Source organism: Strix uralensis, chromosome 6 (genome assembly GCF_047716275.1).
Source record: "Strix uralensis isolate ZFMK-TIS-50842 chromosome 6, bStrUra1, whole genome shotgun sequence".
In the NCBI taxonomy this organism is placed as follows: Eukaryota; Metazoa; Chordata; class Aves; order Strigiformes; family Strigidae; genus Strix; species Strix uralensis.
Window position 1 is genome coordinate 15,222,247 of NC_133977.1, and position 22,837 is coordinate 15,245,083.

At 40.4% G+C, this 22,837-nt stretch overlaps 2 protein-coding genes across 2 annotated transcripts in view; both read right to left on the reverse strand.

The window, feature by feature from the left end:
- Nucleotides 1–3,205: 3,205 nt before the first annotated feature.
- TMEM237 (transmembrane protein 237) lies at nt 3,206–19,135 on the reverse strand. Its single transcript, XM_074873968.1, has 12 exons — nt 18,158–19,135; nt 17,357–17,390; nt 15,819–15,875; nt 14,045–14,158; nt 13,551–13,665; nt 12,671–12,831; nt 11,928–12,051; nt 10,750–10,941; nt 9,767–9,840; nt 9,185–9,278; nt 7,849–7,970; nt 3,206–6,011 (listed from the first exon to the last, which is right to left on the reverse strand). Exons 1-12 carry the CDS (start codon nt 18,173–18,175, stop codon nt 5,944–5,946), a joined length of 1,173 nt encoding a protein of 390 aa, XP_074730069.1. The 5' UTR covers nt 18,176–19,135; the 3' UTR covers nt 3,206–5,943.
- A 1,590-nt stretch (nt 19,136–20,725) lies between these two features.
- The window catches only part of MPP4 (MAGUK p55 scaffold protein 4), a 28,608-nt gene continuing 26,496 nt past the window's right edge, over nt 20,726–22,837 (reverse strand). The window contains exons 20-21 of the mRNA XM_074872875.1: nt 22,128–22,262; nt 20,726–21,179 (exon numbers count right to left, since the gene is read on the reverse strand). Of these exons, the coding sequence (XP_074728976.1) occupies nt 20,988–21,179; nt 22,128–22,262 (327 nt within the window). The 3' untranslated portion in view covers nt 20,726–20,987. The remainder of the gene's footprint in view (nt 21,180–22,127; nt 22,263–22,837) is intronic.

Genomic DNA, 22,837 nt, shown 5'->3' on the forward strand with positions numbered 1-22,837 from the left:
AATTGCAAACTATTGTTAGCAGCAGCACCTAAGCAGCAGTAACAGTCGATGAAACAAAAAACTAGAAAAAGCACTCAAAATTCAAGTGACATGGTATAGTCCAAAAAACAGGCATGATTTCAGACAAGTTCATCTTTACTAGTAGAATTTCATGATACATGTAATATTGTAATTAGAAAGCAAGAAACAGAGGGGTTTTGCTGGCAGGATGCATAGGTTTCCCTCCATTTTTTCAAAATTTACATGACATGGGTCAAGAATATAAATGTTGAGTTTATCTGCTACAGTTTATTTTAAAAGTTTGTTTATTCTACATTCTGATATCGATTATCTTTCTAGTTCTCATATGTTTGATATTGTCAATTAAAAGAAAAATATTCTTACAGGCAGATTTCCTTTTGCCCATGTGAAATCTGGAAAGCCCCTTCTTTAAATGTTTTTGTGGTTTGAGGTAGCTGTTGTTCTGCAGTAGCCAATGGAGCCATCACAGACTTGTTGAATGATTTATTTGGCTGGCTGTCATGTTCTTTTCCCTGTTCCGCTTTCTGCTTCAAGTTTTCCTTATTATGGGAGAACACAGATGATTTTGAATCCTTGGACCCCACAGCCTGTGATGTTGAAAGAGCTGGTTCAGCATACTTCCCATGTTTTTTCTGTACAGCACACTAGATTTCCTCAAACTAGTTTTTCCTTCTTAAGTTGTGTACGTTAATATTTGACCCAGATGTTGGTGGCATGGCAAGGCAAATTTCTTAGGAGCCTTACTACATCACTTATCTTCTGATTTCCAGTCAGAATTTCTTGACTTTTCTTTTTCCTCATGCTCGGCTTGTAAAAAAAGACATTTTGGGCAATTTGCTGGAAAGGAGAGCCATGGCCTACAAGGGTATTCTGCTTGAATAATAGCATCATAAGCATTTAAAATGGAGGAAGAATTTGCTGTTTCAGATATTTCTTCTTGCTCTTTTATCAAGAGACTTTTAACAATTTCAAAACCTTTTATTGACTGTGCTAGTTATTTTTTTGGCCCTTCTTTTTTCAGAAGTGGTTGTTGGTTGTTTGGTTTGGGTGTTTGGTTTGGGGTTTTTTGTGGGTTTTGGTTTGGGGTTTTGTTTGTTGGGGTGGGTTTTTTTATCTTTTCCCCAAAGTACATTAAACCGTTTTTCACTGTGTAGGTTAACTATTACATATATCAGTGGGTATTTATACACAAGATCTTGCTTTTTTTTTCCTTGTCTTTGTATCACCTGTCTGAGGCCTGCCTGTATCAATTTATAAAGCCATGCTCTCTTCCATTTTATTGAATACAGTACAGAAACTCAGTACAGGAAACTGCCTAAGGTAGGGAGGACTCTAGAATTTTTTAAGTTTGAAGATTACATAAATTTAAAAGACGGAATTAAAGCAAATGGTTTTGTTCGTGTATAGGAGCATATGGGAATTTTTTAATTTTGACTGGGTTTCCCGTTTCGATACTGGCTGCCACTACCAAATAAAGGCGGATGAAAGAGCCAGAAGAATCCAGCCCTGTTCCCATTAAGAAGTCTTTCTTTGGGAAGGATGGGAGGCAGGGAAGGAAAACAGTCTATTAAGCAGGCAGGCTTCCCTTCCACAGGCGCACCAGGCTGCAACGACACCCACCAAGAGAAGAAAAACCCCGTAGCAGGCACTGCGCTTCAGCACAACGCCTCTGCCCTGCCCCGATCCCCTCGCGGCCGCGGGGCGTGGCGGGCCCAGGCCGCCCATCGCCCGGCTCCTCCCCTCCTGCGGTGCCGCCAGCGTGCCGCCTCCTGCTCGGCCCTCTCCCGCCAGCGGCCGAGGGACTGCACAGACGGCTCCCCGGCGCGCAGGAGGAAAAAGGGTGCGAACGGCGGCCGGCCCCGCCGCCTCCTTCAGGCTGACGCTGACATGGCGGCTCCGCCACCCCCGGCACGGCCGTCACGCGCTCCTCGCGCTCCTCGCGCGCGGCGCCTCCTGTCGGCGCGAGGGGGCGGCGGGCAGCGGCCGCGGGCTGAGGTGGAGGCGGGAAACGACACGGCCAGGTGTGGTCGGTAAATAAATGGACCGGGGAGGGGACGACGACAAACAGCTTGTTCCCGACAGGGAGAGGCGGGGACAAAACATCCCCGAAAGCACCTGTCCGAGAAGCAGCAGCCGGCAGGTTTCGTGCGGCAGGGCAACGGCCCTCGCCCAGCTGGCAATTCTCCTCCCCGCCCTCCGTGAGGAGAGCGAGCAGCCCCGGGGGGCACAGAACGTTAATAACACCCAGGAAAAAAAAGTAAGAGACTTTCTCTAAGTGTCTGTGGACTTAAGAGACCAATTTCAAGCACAGCTGCTCTAAGGAATACAACAGTACCTTCCACACCACCATGAGGGAAAAAGGAAGAGAAAGGTAAGGCTTAGCAATAAATATATACGTGATGATTTACTCCATTATCCAAAAACTTTCATTTAAATTAATTCTGCTGCAAATATGCAAGCAAGTAATTCTGACATAACCATAACCCTTCCTAAGTTTACCTCAGCAATACCAAAAAAACCTTTAAAATACACTTTTCAAATTAATGCCACCTGGCTTCACATTGAGAAAGCAGAGTTGAGACAGTAACATTTAAAAGAAAAAACAACTGGAATTTAATCAAATTTTAAATGACTGCCTTTTAAGAAGCAAAATATGAACAATGTAGCTTAGGAGGGACCCTGGAGGCCCGCTGGGTCCAACCCCTGCTCAGGCTGCACAGGACTCTGTCCACCCAAGTCCAGAGCAGCTCCAGGGATGAAGCTCCCACAGACAGCCCGTGTGGCGCGCCCCCCTTCCCAGATCCTTACTGTCAAAACTCCTGTGGCAGCTTATGGTAGCTTTTCTGATGCAACCTGCGACCGTTTCCACTCATCCTGTCACTGTGCAGCCTGAGAAGAGTCTGACTCCTGTGTCTTCTTTGTAATCACCCATTAGGTGGTTAAAGACAGCAATCGGATTCCCCCCTTAATATTCTTCTTTTAAGGCTAAACAAACTCCATTAACTGATGAAATACACTTGCTAGTTTTCAGGAGATTACAGTACCATTTCTGATTGTGCAGAAGACCAGTACAGCAGCAGGAATCTGATGGAGAGAAAGCAGAGCCATTATTTACAACACTGCCACAAATAAAGAAAAAGTGTTTTCCCACAGTAACCCGTTCAGAGCTTGAGTACACATAATATTAGCACTGAAAAAAAATCTAGACTGATTTATTTTAAACAGACTAATCATTTGGAAACAGGACAAAGTAGTACAATTATTTCTAACTAGTTTATAGCAATTGTTTGTTTCATATATGTAAAACCAAAAAATTGGCACTAACATCTTTGTAATTTTTTCATTACCACAAAAATACTGCATTAAAAACAATGGTATGGAAATGCACAACAGCACTTCAGTTAAGGCTTCTACAGATATTGCATGTTCTGTAATTAAACATCTATTTTGTAAACTTGTTCTAAAACTTTCAAGTAACCAAACAAAAAATCTCAGTTAAAACTCATTCCACTGTGAGACTTAATAGAATGGAAAGTACTTTGTAACATAGATAATTAGCCATCAAATTGTTCATTAAGTGTGATTTTAAATGGCAACCTCAAACCTCATTAGTTTAAATATGCACACACTCAGATCCTCTCAAAAAGATACACTGGAAAGGCAAGCCTGGTTTGAAATATTGATCCCATTAAGTTCATTAACTTTATCCCTGCTCAACCACCTGAACAAACTATTGTGTTTCACAATGAGAGCAAATCTGGCTCTTGGCTAGCATCACTTTGTCCAAGGGATACTTGGAAGGCCAATTACTAGTAATAATGTCAGAAATCAAGCAATCATGTTACTCATGTTTTTCCTGTACTGATGTGATGCCTTAGCACAGTTTTGCCTGAGCTCTATACTTTATGGGCAAAATTGTACTTCTTACCATGCCAAGATGCCAAAAATGTCAAGCAGCAATGAGAAGCCATTATTAATCTCATCTTCAGGAGCGCAACAATTCTGTAAATCAAACACTCCACATCTGGAGAAAGTGTGGTGGCAACCTACATGGGAACACTATGTACTGCCTCATCCGCCATCTCCTACAGCCGAATCATGACAAGAACCTCCAGTGCACCGTGGAAGGTGAGTGGCACCCTGAATCCCACCATTTTAATGTAGAATGCAGTGCCAGCCATAATTTAGCTACAGTTTTGCAAATATACATACACAAGAGCCATAACAATTTACAAAAATGGTAAACAGCTCCTTCCCACAACAGAGTGCTCCAGAATGCAGCCAGCAGCTGTGGAACATCTTTTAATTCTGGTAGAACTCTTCCTGCCTGCCCGCCCCCCCCTCCACTTCCTGTTACCACAGCATTTAAAACCCATCATGAACATTGAATTTTTGAATTACTTAAATTTGCTGGATGGGCATACCAGAACTCAAGCCTCCAACAGGGCAGCAGCCCTAGTTAATCATATTCCCATCTTTGTTTTAAAGCAACTCAGGTAACAGTACAGAAAGTTACTGGCTCTTTAATGTCCCCCTTCGAGTCTTTTATCTGGCTACTCTTAACCTCACTACTAGAAAGTACAGTAATTCTCCAGGGAACTTTGACAACTGCACACCCTTCACAACCACACTTAGACACACACATTAAATAAAACAATGCAAGATCAATACATATTAAATAACATATACAAATAGGTTTGGGGCTTTGGGGGAAACTTTCATGAGAAATGGATTTCAAACTAGCTTGTCTATGTCTACTAAGGAGATTGTTTCATCCTGCAATACATCTGTATTTATTCACATCTGCAGTGCTTTCATTCTGCCACTTTAATATAAGAGAAAAAGAATGTTGGCGATCATCATCAAAACCCACTAACTGTCACTATTACTACTACATCACTACATAGAAGGTGGGTTGATGCAGAGTTTTTGTTTTGCTTTAGTAAGCATTTTCTTGTAATTTTAGGAAGAATTTCCCATTCCATCCTAACACAAAACAACATATATCCTTTTGGGGGAAATCAATCTCCACAAAACAGAAGTAGGAACATTTTTAACATCTGTGAAATCCCACGTTTCTTTATAAAGAGAAGTGATAAACACTATTGCTCTTGCCATACAAAATAAGGAGAAATCGTAACACTATTTCTGTGAATGGCTTTGTAATAGTTGTGTGTCCTGACTGTCAAAAAATTACAGGATGTACATATATCTCATTGGCAACCCAAAACCACACTGCTTGATTAAAAGATGTATTTAGGTATTCAATAGCTAACCAAACTGTTGCGACATTAAAACTTCTGTTTCTTGTATCTACATCAACTTGAAAGAACTTGTTATCATCAAGATCTTTGTCAAGAGAACTACACGAAGAAAAATCAAGTATTCTCTTTTAAGGGATTATTAATCAAATCCCTGACAATCCAATGCTTTATTCTAGCAAATACTTTTTATGACAACTAAACCCAGATTATTTTATGCTTACTTTGTGTTTTTTATGTTTCCTGTTTTGTTAGAATCTTCTTTAGATTACTTTCTTTGTAAGATTTGTTTTAATCTAGACAATATTTAGACTGCTATCAGCATTAGTAACAAAAGCAGGTTGTTGAAGACTGAACAGCAGTCAAAAAACCACTGAATACCTGATGTTCTGCATCCATTTAGTTTCTTTGGCTATACAGGTAGCAATATTTACAAAATCACCTTGACTTTATGCACTAATCTCCTTTGTAAAATAAAAAGCAAAAGTATAAAAGTTTTCAATCACATTTGGAAGTTGTAGCATACACAAAAAGATCAAAATCAAATATATACAATATAAAAATACATTTTTTCTTTACAAAAGTTATAATACATGGCTATAATATACAACATGTTGAGCCATCAGTCACAACTACAATATCTGCAGATGCTTGTTCCACACTATGGCTGGACTCTGGGTATGATATCTCCCTGGGGGAATTCCTCTATGTCAGCATGAAACATCAGTTCTAGAAAAGAAAAAAAATATGTTTTCTTTTAAAAGTTTCACCAGAATACAATTTCATTACTCCTGAAAAGTGCTCTGGCATTCCCTCAAGTCTCCTACTTTTCTTCCCAAACATAGTATCAACAACTCAGCAACAGCACCACTGTCTTTGTTGTTGCCCCCCAAAATTAACAGAATTAGCAATTACATTAGCAGCTGATCATACACAGTATCATCTGCATTCAACCTGACACTGAAACAGAACTTTGAAGTAGATTGAGGGACTGTTAAAGTTTTGAGAGTGTCAGACTCAAGAAGGAAGTTTCTGTTTAGAGACTCATTCATTTATGGATGTACCTGTTCTATGTATCACAGTGTAAGTTAGCAACACTAGAACCTGGGACAGAAAGAATCATGAATGATACTGCTCACAGCTAGCTGTCACCACAGCACCTCAGGCACAGGAGACAGCATAGTGTCAGCAGTGAAGAGGTCCTTGCAGAGAAATCCAGCTGGGCACGCTAAGCAGCTGATGAGCTAGCCCTTGTGGATGGAGCTCTGTGCTGCTGAAGGTAGTTTTCTCGTGCCTAGGCTCCCTTATGTACCTATACCGCACCCTCAGCATAGGGGTATTTTCTGTCCTGCTAACAGCACATTCAGCATATAGACCAGGCTGTGTTTGCCAGCAACTTGTCAACATGGTAAAGTTACACAATCTGTACATGCAGCAATGTGGTTTATCCACTCAAGTTTGAGATTCACATGCTTTTGCTATCTCATCCTTAGTAGAATAAACTTTCTCTACTACTTGGGATAAGTCTTAACAGAACTTCTCCCTTGAAACTTCTGAAGCAGGATTTCTAATCTTAGTAGACACATGTAAATATCAAAAAAGCTCATCAAAACCTGAGTTAAATTCTGCCACTGGGTTCCCTGAGTAAGTCTTTATTATTTAAAAAAATACAATTTAAACATCTTTTATAAATTTTACTGTCAAAGATTGTAAAGGCTGCCACCTAGGGTTTTCTTTTTAACTCATTGAGTTATTAGACATAATCAGAGTAACTGGGACCAGCTCCAATACAGAAACCTGTACATTAAAATTCTAAAGTAATCTTAAGAAGTAAGTTGAATCTTCTTCAGCCTCCCAAACACAAATCTGTGCTTCAACTCATGACACTCTTTGGATACCTGTTGAGTTGAAACTTAACTATTTTTATGTACAGCACAACTTCAAGTCACAGGCTGCATGCACTTGATAGGAAAACTGAGTTATGATACATCTTTTGGATCCCAGTTGGAAGAACAAAAGGCAGAAGGCCCAGCCTCTAGCAAAGTTTCTTCTAAGAAAAGGGGACGAGTTGCTTGCACCCTCCTCTAGCCTGGGCCAACACAAGCAGTCCCCATTTGAAGTCCTGTTCTGCAAGCACAAATCTGAATTTTCCAAGCTCGGATTCCGGAACTTGAAACACATTCAGCATTTGCAAAAGGAACATCAATAACATTAAGGAATTTTCTAAAACACAAGCAGAATAAATACATTTCAAATACACAAAATACTGTTGAAGTAAAAATTTTTCCCTTCAATGAAGAAGAGATGCACACTCTCTCATGTTTCAAAATTCATGTTGCTTCAGCTGGGACAAACAAGGCTTTTCTTTGCTTTTTAAATTACTATTTTTTCTTTATAAAATCAAACACAGACACCAGCATCCTAAGAAGCACTTGCTTTGGAAAGCTGCTCAGTGATGCTTGTTCTTCCTCAGCCACAAAATTTCTCAGGACTACTCCTGAACACCAAACGCAGAGCACAGCAAATAAAAGCCTGAACAAAAATTTTGCCTATTAATGTTTCCTACCTTCACTGTGGTCTAGCTCTGGTCGGTAAGACAAGAAGATCCAACTTGTCCCAACTAGAATAGACACTACCAGATTCACCACAACCCATGGCTGAACAATTTCTTCTTCTGCACCTGCCATCCTGGGAAAAGCACATCAACCCGGCAGTTAGGGGTTTGCTGGTACAGGTTACAATAATAATTTCAACAGAGTATGATAAAAACAAGCTTGTTAAGCCAGATGTGAAAACAGAACTACTTGGACCATCCTGATGGTCTTGCATTGCAAAGGCCTGGTGAAGAGAGCAACTACCAAAGACACTGACTCAGCTAAGAAACCCCACTATCTCGTAGAGAATGTGCACTTGTAGATTTCAACAGCGAATTCCTTTTGTTGGGCAAGAGACAAAATAAAAATCAAAATGCATGGTTAAATTTTGCTGTGGTGAAAGACACTGCACAATGTCATCAGCTGATCTTATTTTTAAGCACTCCCTTGTGAGGCAGCAAGGCAAGTGAACAGCAACTCTGGAAGCCAGTGCAAGGACTTGTGTACAGATGCTGTGGGGTGGATGAGATAGGGCTTTAAGAGGTTATTATTTAAGTTAGCTGACACTTTTCTTACTGTCATAACAGCAGCAGGTCATGGTTTTGTTAGTAGAACTTAGGCTTTTTAATAAACTACAAACATTCATAGAAGCCCTAAAAAAAAAAAAAAAAAAAATCTAACTGCCCAAACCAGCAAATATTCATGTAAATGCTTCTATTCTACTTCTGGTCTATTATAAAAACTCATGCTACTAGAGTTTAAGTCTATTAAATATCTACTTCAGAAAGTAACAGTTTTGGATGAGATCTCCTAGCATGAAACAATGCTTCATATTTAATGCCAGCTGTATCTGCTAAGCCCTTGCATCCTGTGGCAGACATACCACTTTTCCATAATACCATTACATTAATTTCTTGGACAGATTAGACTATCTCCTTCAAAAACAGTGTTGACTCTCTACAGAATGTCCTGCCCTTGAACACAAAAGGGTTACCCCAGTAGGATCCCATTTCTCCAGCAAAAGAGATTCTCAGGGTTCCTGACATTATATTTTCAGCATCATTCCAACAGGCTCTTGTTTGAGGTATAATGGATTTGCAATCAACGTGACTGAATCCATCCTTAAGTTCTCATTCTTCAATGAAATTATCAAAGATTCAGGACAAGCTCAGACAAAGGCAGGTTTGGTAAGGGAATCCTTCATTAATACCTTCTTATGTATGTTGTATAACCTTTTCAATCCACCAGTTTGACTAAGGTTCCTAAGTGAGCTATGTTACAATTTACAGAAGTGATTTCATTTCGTACCAGATGCTGCCATTTTCCGAAGGTGGTGTGTAGAGGTTAATTCTGTCACATGTCATCTGCTGGCTCAAGGATAAGATAAGTGCAGAGAAGTACACTGGAAGAAATAGAATTAGTAGTGTCAGATATAAACCCCCAAAATGCTGTCTCGTCATGACATGATAATTACCACTACATTTTCTTTCCTTTCACTCCACTGCCTCCAGTGATAGTCTGCTTTAATTCAGTCTCTCTTCTTCAACATTCCCCTGACATCAAAATCTGTTTTCTGCACTTTTGTAATCCATCAGCTACATCAAAGGTGGCATGCTGTGATTCCGGTTTTTGCTAGGTCTGTGTTCTGCATTCAGAAGTGGGGAAGGAACTATCTCACTAACAGCCCCACTAATGCTACTATTGCAAACGCTTTAAAAAATACGTAGCAAAGTGTTCATAGCCTTTGAATGCTATTTTCAAGTACTGTGCAAGTCATTTATTCTAAAGCAGAAAATAACCGGGGAAGAAGGTTTCACTGAAAACAGTATGTAGAATTTTTCCATATACGGTCTTTTCTGGACAACTTCCTATCCACTTCAAAATACTTACAGAAAGAGGCTACTGCTGCTGGGTCTAGGGTAAGAAAGCCCCTCAGTGCAACTGATGCTTTTGCCAGATCAATCCTGATAACAAAAACAAGAGTCATTAAGACAGCCCAGTATGATAATATTATTGTTCCTCTAACACTATTCTACTGTTCTTTTAGTTTTTGCAAGATACCTTTTTCTGCCTCTGTTACAGTGCCTTAATACACAACTATATTCCACACACATGGCAATGGTCCTCATTATGCCAAATCCAAGAAAGATTGAAACTAAGGAGGATGTTCCATGAGGTCTGTAGCTTTTACACTGCAGTCCTTTCTGGAGCAGGGAGAATGTGGAGAAATCTGTCTCCTCCCTAATACTTACCATTCATTTCAGTGCCCACACCACCAACCAACTTATGCTAAAATAACTCAGGTGTCCTCCCTGTCACTATCCCATGGAAAAAAAGGATTTCTTCCACAGCACCAACTCCTCCCCTGGCTTATCATGCTGCCATGGAAACTGTCTGTAACTAAAAGAAACATCTATAACATCTATGAATCTACTCTGTGGTCTTTTTTGCTCCTCTTTCTGTTCATTCCCACTTTTAAGCTGTAACACAGAAACTGCAGCTAAACCAGGAACACTCTTTATGCTGCTACACTGCACACCTGACTGGGGAATGGATTAACATGAAAAGGAACCTGATAGAAACATTAGTTGTTCTCCACCACTCTCTCCCATAAAAAAATCCAGGTCAGCTCTTCCATCTGGTTTACCTCATGATCACACAAACAGCACCAGCACATTGAAGCAAGGCTGTAGGCAGTGGGCAGAAATAAGTAACAAAGGTCTGAATGCACAAGCACGCCCTTTATCTGTACAACCAGCCATGTGTAAAATCATTCTTTTATCACATTAAATCATCAACATGTGCCATGGGAAGGAGAAAGGAACATATTGCACACAAATTACATACACCTTTCAAATACAAACATATTTTACCTGTCAAAAGCTGAGACTGTACTGATAGACAGCAACAAATAGAACAAACTTTGAGCTGGGTATGCTAGTGTCTTATACTGCTCGAGCAGGTTAGAAACTGTGGAAAGCTGATTTCCTGCCAAAATGTAGATAACAATGATGTTCCATATAGCGTACCCAGCAAGGAAGCCATGGGTAAAGAGTCCAATCACCCTGAATGGAGAAAAGAACATTAGACAAGTTTAACATCTTGAACTGGCAAAGAACTACAGACAAAAAAAGCCTGTGAATCCATCTGTTCAACCCTGCTCCATGACAGAATGCCAGCCTTTCACAGATTGTTTCTGAGTGCTTTTTTCTGATCTAGTTTCAAAAATTCCAAGCAACAGGACTTCTGCTTCCTGCCTTGATAGACTGCACCAGAACCTGAGCATTTAACAAAGAGAACCAAGATCTTTTGCCTGATCGTATCTCTACTTCACTTCATTACTACTACAGGAATCAAGTACTTCCACTTGCTGCCTGTAGCTTCCCAAGACCACTGCCCCTTGCACTTAGCCAATGCTTTTAAATTTGTCCCCAGGTCAGTCTTTTAATTATCTTCCTTGCTAAGAAAAAGCTGAGAAGGAAGTGCAGGCTTCCAGATAAAATACATCAGAGAAGAAAATGGCTGTCATCTTCCCATTCTGTATCACAACACGACCACAACGTTTTTTGCTATTGTGTGCAAGCTTATGCTGCAGTTCAATTTCACTCCTCCATCTTTTTCATCAACAATTTTTCTTTGAGAACTATCTGAATTCAGGTATTTTTATGCTAGTCATACAGCTGATGGATGAATCTCATTTTGTAACACGTTTTTTCTGTAGGTGTCTAATATTTTTGTTACCAGATCAATCTCTTGCTGTTCAGATTTTGTCTGAATCTTTGCAATATGACTTCCTTAGTTATCCTTTTTATAAGTTGCACTTCACATGTGAGGTCTAGACTAGAAAAAGATATTCTTGACAACAAATACCAAAAGCTAAAGGACTGAGAAACTTCATACCTGTTGCATCCTGAACCACCATTTATTAGGAATATCCAAAATAAAGATACATCACAATGATAGAGAAGAGGTGCTAACTTTCAGGGAGAAATAAAAAAAACCAACCCAACCCTGATTTTTGCTTATTTACATCAAAGCATTTATCTTTCACCTGAAACTTCGGTGTACTGAGAGGGCAACATCTCTGGTAGTCCAGGAAGCCTTCACATCCAGAAGTACATTGATATTTTCAGTGGTTTTAATCAATTCTGCACGATCAGCTGCCTGAAAACGCCCTGAAAGAATGAGGAAATTAGTTTTACATAGTACTGTTATCTTCCACCATCATTTCTACATTAATATTTCTTAGTGTTAAAAACCTGTAAGTGTCAGAAGTTTCATCAGAAAGTTTCTTCTCCCCACTTCCCACCCTTTGTCAGCTTACATTCATACCAGGATGCCTCTGTCAGCGCGATGCATCCTGGTGGGTCAGGCTAGGGATTTAAGAATGCACAAAGCACTTTGCGTAATTACTCAGTGTTCCCTGGTACAAAAAAAAAAAAACAACAAACCAAAAAACTTCCACCTGAAAGACTTTTTGCAATATAGTAAATGATATTTTCTTCTCAAAGTACTGTGACAGTATTAGGTCAAATAAGCTCAGCTAGGTACTACCAGACAGCCTTTTTCACCCACACCATGGAATTAAAAAATTCAACCGTACATGCCAGAACAGCAACACTAATATTCACTGTTGAAAAATTATCATGTATATTTATTTCCAATTGATTTTTGTTCTGGAAAACTTTTTAAAAAATTCTTCCTAATACTGCAGTATTTGGATTTTAAATACAATAATGCTTCCTCTACTTGCAAGAATGTCCTTAAATTACTTAAATCACAAGAGGTACCTACGATTTTTTTCAACAAACACTTTGCTAACAGGCTGGCTAATTCCAGTGGGAGCAGCAAACACAGGCTGCTGATCTGGGCTTTTTCTGTGCTCGTCTTCAATGATGTCTTCCTCCTCCACTTCCAGCTCATTGGAACAGGGCATTTCGGCTGGCCGAGGTTTCCTATCAGCATGGAACATACAACGGGGCAGAGAAAGAATAGGAAGTAAAATGTGGAACCTGAAGGCTCCTATGACTGTTTAACATGTCTAACTTGACTGGTAAGAACCGAGCAGGCTACTGGCCTATATAGTATTACCCCAGTTTATAATTTTAAGGACTAAAGTTCTCATGGAGTTAGTTAACTAAAACCGTAAATCCAATCCTTGATTTTGTTTTTTTCCCTCTCTATTTCAATTCCTTCCTGTGTCAAAACAGTAAGGTGGGAAGAAATACATATTAAGAATTTAAAAAATATATACAAACTAATACAAGGCCAATAAAGTGGATCTTGGTAGAAAGGTGACTAAAATGATTTAAATGATTTTTCTTGGAGAAAAGCCAAGTAAAAAGGATGAGAAAGCAGTTGTTTCTCTCAAAACTAAGAAAAAGATAGTATGAATGAAAGAAAGCCGTTACACATTCTTATTTTTTCATATATGTGACTGAAATATTAGGCTCATGTAAACTGTAATGCATCCGGGTATGCAAAACAAACAAGTGAAGAATGTTAGATCTTAACCCTGGAAACAAACTGCACACATACTATTTATTGCACAGGCTGAATGGTATCATGGACTTCAAGATTTTACATTTTTCTAATATGACAATGTAAAATACCACTCAGCCACATTCACTATCACAGTTATTCCGAATTATGAGCTATACTAGTTTTGTCTCACTTGGTCCTTTTCCTCTGTTTGCGGATCACTGTTTCTTCAGTTTCAGGGACATCCATGCCATTTCCATTCTGAAATAGGGATGCAACATTTTGCTGGGTAAAAGAGGTCTCAGAATCTAAAGATTTAAAATAAACCACATGAAAGTTTCACATCTTTCATAAAAATAGAAATACATTCACTTCAATACATAAATAGTTATTATTTAAACACAGTGGCAAAAAAGTGTTGATCTTCTGAGCTTTGAACAATATAAAGGATCTATTTTATCACTTCCAAAACTGTATTGCCATTATTTGCATAAGAGTTTGTACCCTATGGAATGTGAAATCAGAAACTGAAACTCTAAGCTACCACTCACTCAGAAATTACTTCCAGCTGTTTTAAGTACAAAAGCACATGAAATGTTTTAAGCCAAAATACCAACTGGGCAGTCATATTTCTGTGTTACCAAGTTTTATTCAGTGCTCTTTCTAATCTACAATTATTTCACATACCTGTCGGTACTTTCTTCTTCTTGCGTTTCCTCTGAGGAGGGACATCGTGAGGTTCAGGAGTTAGGGGCTCACTGCTTTCAGACTGCCGACGAACTGCTGCTTGGACGATGCCATCTGAAAACCAGATGAAAAGATCCAGCAACCTTAATGCAGAGCTGCTGAGAAACATGCAACAAAAAGCTGCTTTTTGCTACATTGGGCGGAACATCTGTATTTGCCCAGCTTACAGCTGAGATGAAAATGTATTGGCTAGGAAATGTAAGAGTTAGGAAACTAACGTATTAAGTAAGAATATACAAGGTAATAACTAACAACCCTCCTTTTGCCCTGACAGTTTCATGCCCAGGAGGAAATTTAAGTATCCAAGACCTAGCACAATTCCCATTTGGACATACAACAGAGGACTGATTGAAAGAAATCTACCACAGGAGAGAACTATACCTCTGTATTTTTCCTTTCTACATGCAAAGATTATAATGCAAGGGACAAGAAAAAAATTAACAGTTTGTTACAAGCTGATTCACACAGATACGTGCAAAAGCAAAATAGTGTCATATAAAAGGGAAATTTAAATGCTAAACATAAACCACAAGAATAAAGGAGGAGCGGAAAAAAAACAACACTGAAGGATGTTTACTCCAGTCTGAGTGATGAATTACTGTGCTTTGGAGGAACTACATTTCCGTGAGAGGTTAACATCAAATATTCTAGCAGCAGCATCAGCATCAATTTGCATGATCAGAAGTAGACAGACAGTTACTTCTCCATTTTACATCACATCTGCCTTTTTATAGCTCTTTCAAGTACTTCAGATTTTATAACAACAACTGAATCTATCTTTGTTTTCACTTCAAGCACAGGTTTTCCCACCTTTTATAAAGCTTTGCTGTGCTAAAATGCGAAATTAACCAGCAAACTAATGGCCAAAGCCAAGGCTTACTTTGCACCATCATTCAGCTCACTGAAAACAACAGTAAACAAAACTCCATTCTTGGGAAACCCTGCTAGCAACAGCTCTACTTGTTGCATTTAAAGGTCTCTCAGTGAGGCCTCAATTGTACACTCTTTTAAGCAAACAAAGGAGGTTTACTCATCAAACCATCATATGGGCCCAAGTCAACTAGTTTACAGAAATCCAGCAGATTCTATCAACACATTCTGCTTTATCAAAATACATCAGACTTGTAATCTTGCTTAAAATGGTATGTTTGTTCTGCAGCTCTGCTTCTTCTAAAAATAAAAAGCTCTGGTGGTAGTCATCTTTTAGGCTTTTAACTCTTTGATGATAATGGAATGATTCACCTGGGACTTTATTTGACCAAGGACTGACATTTAGCCAGCTTGTTAAATGAGTTTTATCTTAGTTCATTCAAAAATTCAAACACTTAACACATTCAACATAACAAGCAGCTTACAGCTGGAAATGACTATTTAATGAAGTATCCAAAAATTTTAGAAAGGAAAAAATAGCAGGAATAATGGATCTTTTTCAATTCAGTATCAAGACATGCTGTGCCAGGAATGGATCTAGGGAGAAAGAGCAGAGGATGGAACAAGTTACTTCAGTTAGCATTACAGACTTGTTCTAAAATGACACACTTCAGGGAAAAAGATTGTAGTTGTTCAATATAAAATAAGTTGTAATAAATTAGCTGAGAACACTACTCAAAAATAGAGTATAAGACTGAAAACCGTGTATTTGTCAGGAGCTTGGCTACAGCGCAGGTCTCACCAACGATTACAAACACAGCTTTCAGTCTTGGCAGGACCTTACCTAATGGAGTCTTTCCTTTGGGTTTCCTTTTTTTGGGACGACTGAGTGGAATTTCATCTGCAGAACATAAAGGAGAAGTATAGGTGCACAGCACGGAGAAACCTTCGTTTCCTTCTTTCTCACAGCCATGCTACTGCTATGTAAGAAAGGGATTCCTTTTTACAAGTGAAGACATCCTTCACCTTTTACAGGTAAGATGACAATTCACCAGTTCACACAAGCAGGAGTACAGAGAAGGCAAGAAAACAGGGTAAGAAATCTGTTTTAAGTGCAACACAGGCTAAATACGCATATGCACACGTGTTAAGTGAAAAACTGGAATACTCTGATCATGCTCTGAAGAATAAACTACTTGTTTAGAGCACAGTGACAACATTTTGGTTACCTTCATTCAGTATGGAAATAGCAAACAGTAAAGGGAACAAAGAAAAACAACAGACAGTTCTAGCAATGGCAGTGCAGGTATCCGTGCAGTTTAAATAATCGGCCTGTGTTTAGGGAAAGTATAAGACTCTATCTTTAAAGAGAGGATGAAGTGACACCAAAAGCAATTATCAATGTTTATAATTCTCTTCAATGCCAGAAAAACTCACCTTGGTTTCCACTTCATGTTTAAGGAGAAAAATGTTGAAGAGCAATATAAAAGGAACAAAGAGGAGAAGAAAGTTAATTTTGAATCAATTGCAATTCACAACAGTGAAATTCACACTGCTGCTTCTGTGATTCATTTCCTTATCCCCACTCCTAGTTATCTTTATGAGCAGTTGTGTACAACAGGGTTAAGGGTACGAAGCAATCATAAAGACTCAACTCTTTGTTGGAGACTATGCAGTTTCTTGATTGGCTAGCTGTGGATCAGATTAACAGCTTTAATCACCTGGCTAATTAAAACTTGTCTTACTACCTGATATGTAACAAACCAACAACAGTTACGAAACATCTAAGCACATACATTACTAAAAAGTCACTACCTTTATATGTCGTCAATCATTAATATCACATTTGCTTTTAGGTAGTTTGAAGGAATTCTAAAGTACCATGTCATAAAAGCTATATAATTGCCTTTCCTTCCACACTGAAAAAAAAGCCCAGATTTTTCCCTATGCTATGTCAAACTAGTAGACACCTATAACCATACTCAAGAACATCTAGTCTAATTTCAGAAATTCCTGTTCTGAAGGATTTGTGATTCAAATAAACTAAAGAACATGAAACAAAACGAAGAGGGAGGGAAGAAGAGATTGAAAAGAAGGAGATCAATAAAACTAACGTAGATGTCTGAAACTTTTTAAAGGGTTTATCTCTCAAAGTATTAAAACAGAGGTAATTTAGTAAAACTTCTTGGCCGCTGTAAAACTTTAGAATGCTTTGTATTCCTTGTAAGGAGTTCTGGGACAACAAATTAGCAAGAAAGGCAGTTATTTTTAAAGCTGTTACATCTACTCAGATGTTTATTAAACTTATTTCTCCTAATTTTGTTACTTTTAAAAACGCTACAGTACAGACCCATGCTCAATTCCACAGAATGAACTGATTTTACCTTGGCACTGGAGGGAGGGCACGAGGCGGGCACTGAAAGACAAGAGAGAGATAAAAGTCAACTTCTGTCAGTGTGAAACCACCTCTCAGAAAGCAGCTGTTTCCAGATATGGTCAGAACACACTAAGCAGGTTTTGCTCCATATGCCTCTTAAATAGCTAGACTCCTGATGGAGATGTTACAGAAAAGTAGTATGTAAAAGTCAGGAATAATATGCTTTTACCAGAGTTCTGATGGGCACTGCACTAGAGATGTGTACCTAACAGCTGTGTGTGAGGTGCAGCTTCCATTTTAACTTCACTTGAATTATTTTCACTTTTCACGTAAGGTACTGCTTTCACTGCAAAGTTTACCAGTCACTCTGTTTAAGTACAAAATACTGCAATAATTTATGCATTCAATATTACTTTCACACTACACACTGCGAGCTAAGTATTTTCTATTAATGAAGTTGTAAATTCAGAACAATAGTAAAAGCAATAAAAGGAAATATGCTTATTCATGAAAAAGACTTTTAAATGTGACAAGGCATTTAATTTTCATACAATTTTGAAAATATTTACCAGCAGGTCAAACACAGCTAAAATCAAAAAGTAAGTATCTCCTGTTAACAATCTGAAACCAAGCTCTTGCAATTTCATCTACAAAAAAGGCAGGCAGTTTACTTTCAGATTTTCTATTATGTAATTATATTGAAAGAGTATACACAAATAAGTATTTCCCATGCTCCAAAAATTCAGTTGGTATCAGAAATAAAAAAGGCTGTAAGACTGGTAAGACTCAAGGATCCACAGACTTACCACTTGTTTCTTTCCCATATCATTTGAAGCTGTTCCCTGAAAGAGGCACTGTGAACTGGTCTATACTCCCTCACGCTGCTCACGCTGAACCTCAGCTAATTCTGAACTAAAAATAAGCTTCTAGCAGCCAGGATTAACTGGATGTGAACCTTCCTGCCCTGGGTTAGGGCCCAGTGCTACTCCCATTTGAAACAATGGCAGTTTGTTCTGTGGCTGCAAACATTACTTACACTGAAAAACCAGTACCTCCACGTGCTGGTACAGGTTCCAGTGAGAAACTTTTACTTAGGTTTGTTTACCCAATACAAATGAGACGCCACATGCAAGGAAGGGTTTGCAGGATTAGGCCTCAAATCTCTCACTTGGATTTTGGCCACGTTGAAGACTGACAAAGCAGACAGTGAACACTCATCTATCCACCTGTGCGAAAGCCCCAACTCTTGCTGCACAAATACCAGTCTTACTATTAGTTTCCACTTTCTCAGTGTCTGAAGGAACTCGCTCCAGGCTCCATTGAAAGTGGGAGTTTGGGCACAGGTTTCTAGAGATGTTTTGATACTGACCAAAGAGCTACTGAGCGCCAACATAGCCATAGTGCCCCTGAAGCCAAGAGACTCCCACAAACAGGTAGCTGCCGCCTCAGGGAAACCCGGTGTTGGCGCAAGATGAGCCAGGCCCCGGGAGAGCAGGAGACGCCGGGCAACTCTCAACTCGGGGAAAAAAACAAACTACCCAACCCGCTGAGTATCCATGCAGGGATGCAGAACAGAGAATGCCTTTACTTGTAAGCGCGGCTGGTATGAAACAGCAGCGAGCAGAGTGCGGTGAGCTGAGCTGCCACCACCGGGCCTCGGAGGTGGCACCGAGAGGGCAGTTACGCACCAACTCGACGGTTTAAACACTTAACCAGTCTTTACCGATTTAAAGCTTTGCATGCATTTTTTTTTTGGAGATACATATGTACGGATGAAAATGTGAAAGCACGGAGGGAATGCTTGCTTGCGCCCCCAGCAAAGGACGAACAGAACCGTGCGCCCCTGCGCCCCGCTGCACCGCGGGCGGGAGCAGGGGCAGGGCGGGCACCGCCGCCCCCCGCGGAGCGGGGCTGGGGGAGCCGCGCCGCCCACTCCCGCGGCCTGCTGCAGCTCCATCTCCCCGGTACAGCTGCTGCCCTGGCAGCCCCGGTACAACTCTTCAGCAACAGCGCTCAGGGCGCACCAAGCTCCCGCCGCCGCCGCCGCTCGCAGCTGGGAGCACCGGGCTGCAGCCCTGCAGGGCCACCGCCGCTCTGCGCCCGCTCCCCGCCCGGCCCCGCCGCGGGCAGAGCCGCCCCCCCGTCCGCCCCGGCCCCGGCCCCGGCGCGCCCTCACCCCGCCGGGGCCCGCCCGCCGCGCCGCCATGCCGCGCCCGCCGCCGCTCTCCCGGGCGCCACGGGGAGGAGCCGGCGCTCGCTTCCGGCCGGGGCTGGGGCGCGCCCAGCGGCGGGGCGGCCCGGCCTCCCTCTCCCACCCCCGTCCACGCACTGCCCCGCCGCGCCAGGGCGCTCGGGCTGTGGGCGAGCCAAAGCAAATGCACTGCACTAGGAAAAGAAGGTTTCTAGCCTCCTTGAGCTTGTCGTCACGGACACAATTTGCAAAATGAAGTTCTACACAGTAAAGGGAAACGGGAAAAAAAGAAGCAGAAAATGTGATAAAGTTTTGTCCTAGCACAAACGGACACGAAGCAAATGCCATTCCAGTGAGATCATCTTCCTTTCCTAATAGTCAAAGCAGATCGGTCTGTAAACAAGCATGAGAAACAGGCAAGGAGAAAGCATGGACAAATGCTGGACTAGGCAGCAGAAGGGAGGAGGCTGGCCCTGGACCAGCAGCACAGGGCTGGGACCAGTCACCGTCCACCCGTACTTACCCCACACCAGTGCCATGTTGGGACTCGGGTCTTTTCCCATTTTACCTCTAAACAGGGAATACTAGGCCTGACTCCAACATCTGCAAGAGTTGGCTTTGAATAATCTCTTTTTAAACTGTTTATATTGTTCTTGTTTTTCCTCCAAGGTGAGGTAGGCCAACAGAATAATCATCTGTGTTCCTCAGGGGGCAAGACAGCTGCCATGTGAGGTGAGGAGAGTGAGGAAGATGCTTGCTACAAGGTCTGCACCATTTGGCACTACCACAGAGCAAACCAATACGAAAAGGGACTTTGTTTTCCTCTTTGGTAAGTCCATGTTCTGTCAGTTTTTACTCACTTGAGTTGAAAGAACAAAAGAGATGACATGCTCAACGTATTGTGAAGATAACTGTGGTTTCTAGAGTAATTTTTATCACAACACCACTCCGCTCCTGTCTTACAAGGTAAAAAGGATAAGCAGCAAACCACTACCTTCACAAATAACATGCTTTGCTTAAAGACAGCATGCTAAAAGAGCATGCTCTGGACTGAATATTGACTGAATATTGTTCGTCAGTAAGACTTGCAGAATGTACAGGTATCACAGTACCAGAATGACCATAATAAAAAGAAAGAAAAGGACTTTTCCATAGCTATATATGAGTAAATCATACCGATACATGCAACAAAATAGATTTTTCTTTATTCTTGTAATTGAGCACTCACAATATTTCCTTTTTTGTATAAAAGTGGATGCAACTGTAACAAAAAGCTGAAGAACTACACAAAACATAGTATGATTCTATCTCCTGCAGCAGCTTCTTTCCTAATCCTCTTCCAAATCCCTCACATACAAAGATAAATTCTTGCAATCCTGACATTAGGATTATTCTTGAAGTAAAACATAAGCTGTAATCTTTCTGAAGCTGCCTGCTGCTCAGAATCAGGGCTGAGCATCTGAGCATATCCATACTGCAGGGACCCACTGGGGCTCGTCCTGTGCATGATGGACTGCAGACAGCAGCTGCGCAGATGCTTCTTGCAAATTGTCATTCACAATCACTTGATCAAAGAACTGACCAAACTGAGCTTCCATTTTCTTAGCTGAGTCTTCCATCTCCTGTAAATCTTCCTCCTGTGAGACACAGAGTAAGTCTATAAAGCTTTGGTGTTGTGTGGAGAAACATACTGCATGGCATCTGCAGAACACCTTGGGCCATGTAAACCAGAGGTGAGTAGATAGTGCCAGCGTACTTTATCATTTACAGTCTGCTATAGTAAAGCACGCCTGCCACTGGCAGTTCCAAACCTCTGAAACGGAGCGGTCTGCCATACTCTTCCCAAGGAAATACCTTGGGTTTCACTATGCTCCATTTGCCCCTGACCGGTTATTCTACTGACAAGTGCTGGCAGGAAGGCAAATCCTCTTGTGTTCTCATTCCACATTCTAATTTATTTCCCCAGTGTTCATGTTTGTTTCTGCCATAGCAATCATGATTCATTTCCATATACAGTTAGGGACTGAGGTCTCCAAAATTTTAAGATGATAAACTTGATTATGATTTGCATGGAAATAATTGTGACAATGCACTAGACACATTGTAAATACAAGATATGCATTTCTGACATGCAGGATTTGTGTTTTATCTGTAGAACTTAGTATGGAATTGATACTGTCATTAAGCATACATGAAATAACAATACATTCTTGTAACTACATGAAAAAATATTTAAGTTACTGAACAAAGCTCATTCCAGGTATTTTAATGCAAACAGTAAACATATGTGTTGACTCAAATCTTGTCACAAGGCAGTTAATTAAAACAAAAATATACAAAACCCCTCTCCTTTAAAGACATTTTGAAGCAAAATGCCTCAATTCCCTACGTATAAATTACAACCCTTGCACTTCAAATCTGGAGGCAGAAAAAATCCCAACAAACCAAACAAAAAGAATAACTTAATCCTAGAGACACAATAATCTTTTTTAACGAGTTAATATAGTAACATAGTAGAATGCATTATGTTCTAAACACAGAATTCCAGAATAATAAACTGAGTCTCTTCTATTCCCAAATCTCACCTTGAATTTCATGTTCACATAATAATCTGTAATGATCCTGGCATTTTTACGAGTCTGTCTCATGCAGCTTATGCTGGATGGCTTGATGAATATAATGTAGGGCTTTAATTCATGAGTCCGGGCTACTTGTATGCCCTGCAAATTAAGAGTAAAAAGAAGTTAAAGTATTTCAAGTGTATTCATCCCAGTTTTACTCCCATAAAGCACCAATTGTTTACAATATGCTGTTATCTCCAGACCTAGTGGTAATCTTTTTCAGGAACACCTACTTTAAAATGACCTCACCAATAATCCCTGGACCTTGTTAAGTAACTGTAGCATACCAATCACTTAATTCTGCTTGGTAGCCTTATTAGGAGATGCTTTCAACTCCATTGAGTGACTGGACCCTGTCATTAACAGATCTCTACAATCAACAACATTAAACATGAATCTGAAATTTTTTTTTTTTTTTTTTTTAGCTGCTGGGGAGCTACCTTTGGGAAAAATACACCTTTATTGCTCCATACTGGAAGAAAGTATCCTGCTTTCTTTGTGCTATGTAACATTCCCTGATGTTAATAAGCATTTTTAAACTTCTGCAAGGCAGTGGAGGGAACTAGAAAAAAGAAAAGACTCTAAATCTAAAGTTGGCCAAAGCCACCAGATTCAAAATACAAGTATGCAACTCTGCAGTAATTCTCCTACCTCACAGCAGGTACTGAGGAGTA

What these genes read in the sequence shown, in the direction of transcription:
- TMEM237 (XM_074873968.1), bottom strand. An exon ending in AGCAGCAGTAGCCTCTTTCT is followed by an intron (nt 9,279 to 9,766) that starts GTAAGTATTTTG and finishes TATTTCTTCCAG; the next exon opens with TGTACTTCTCTGCACTTATC. An exon ending in TCGGAAAATGGCAGCATCTG is followed by an intron (nt 7,971 to 9,184) that starts GTACGAAATGAA and finishes TGCTTTTCCCAG; the next exon opens with GATGGCAGGTGCAGAAGAAG.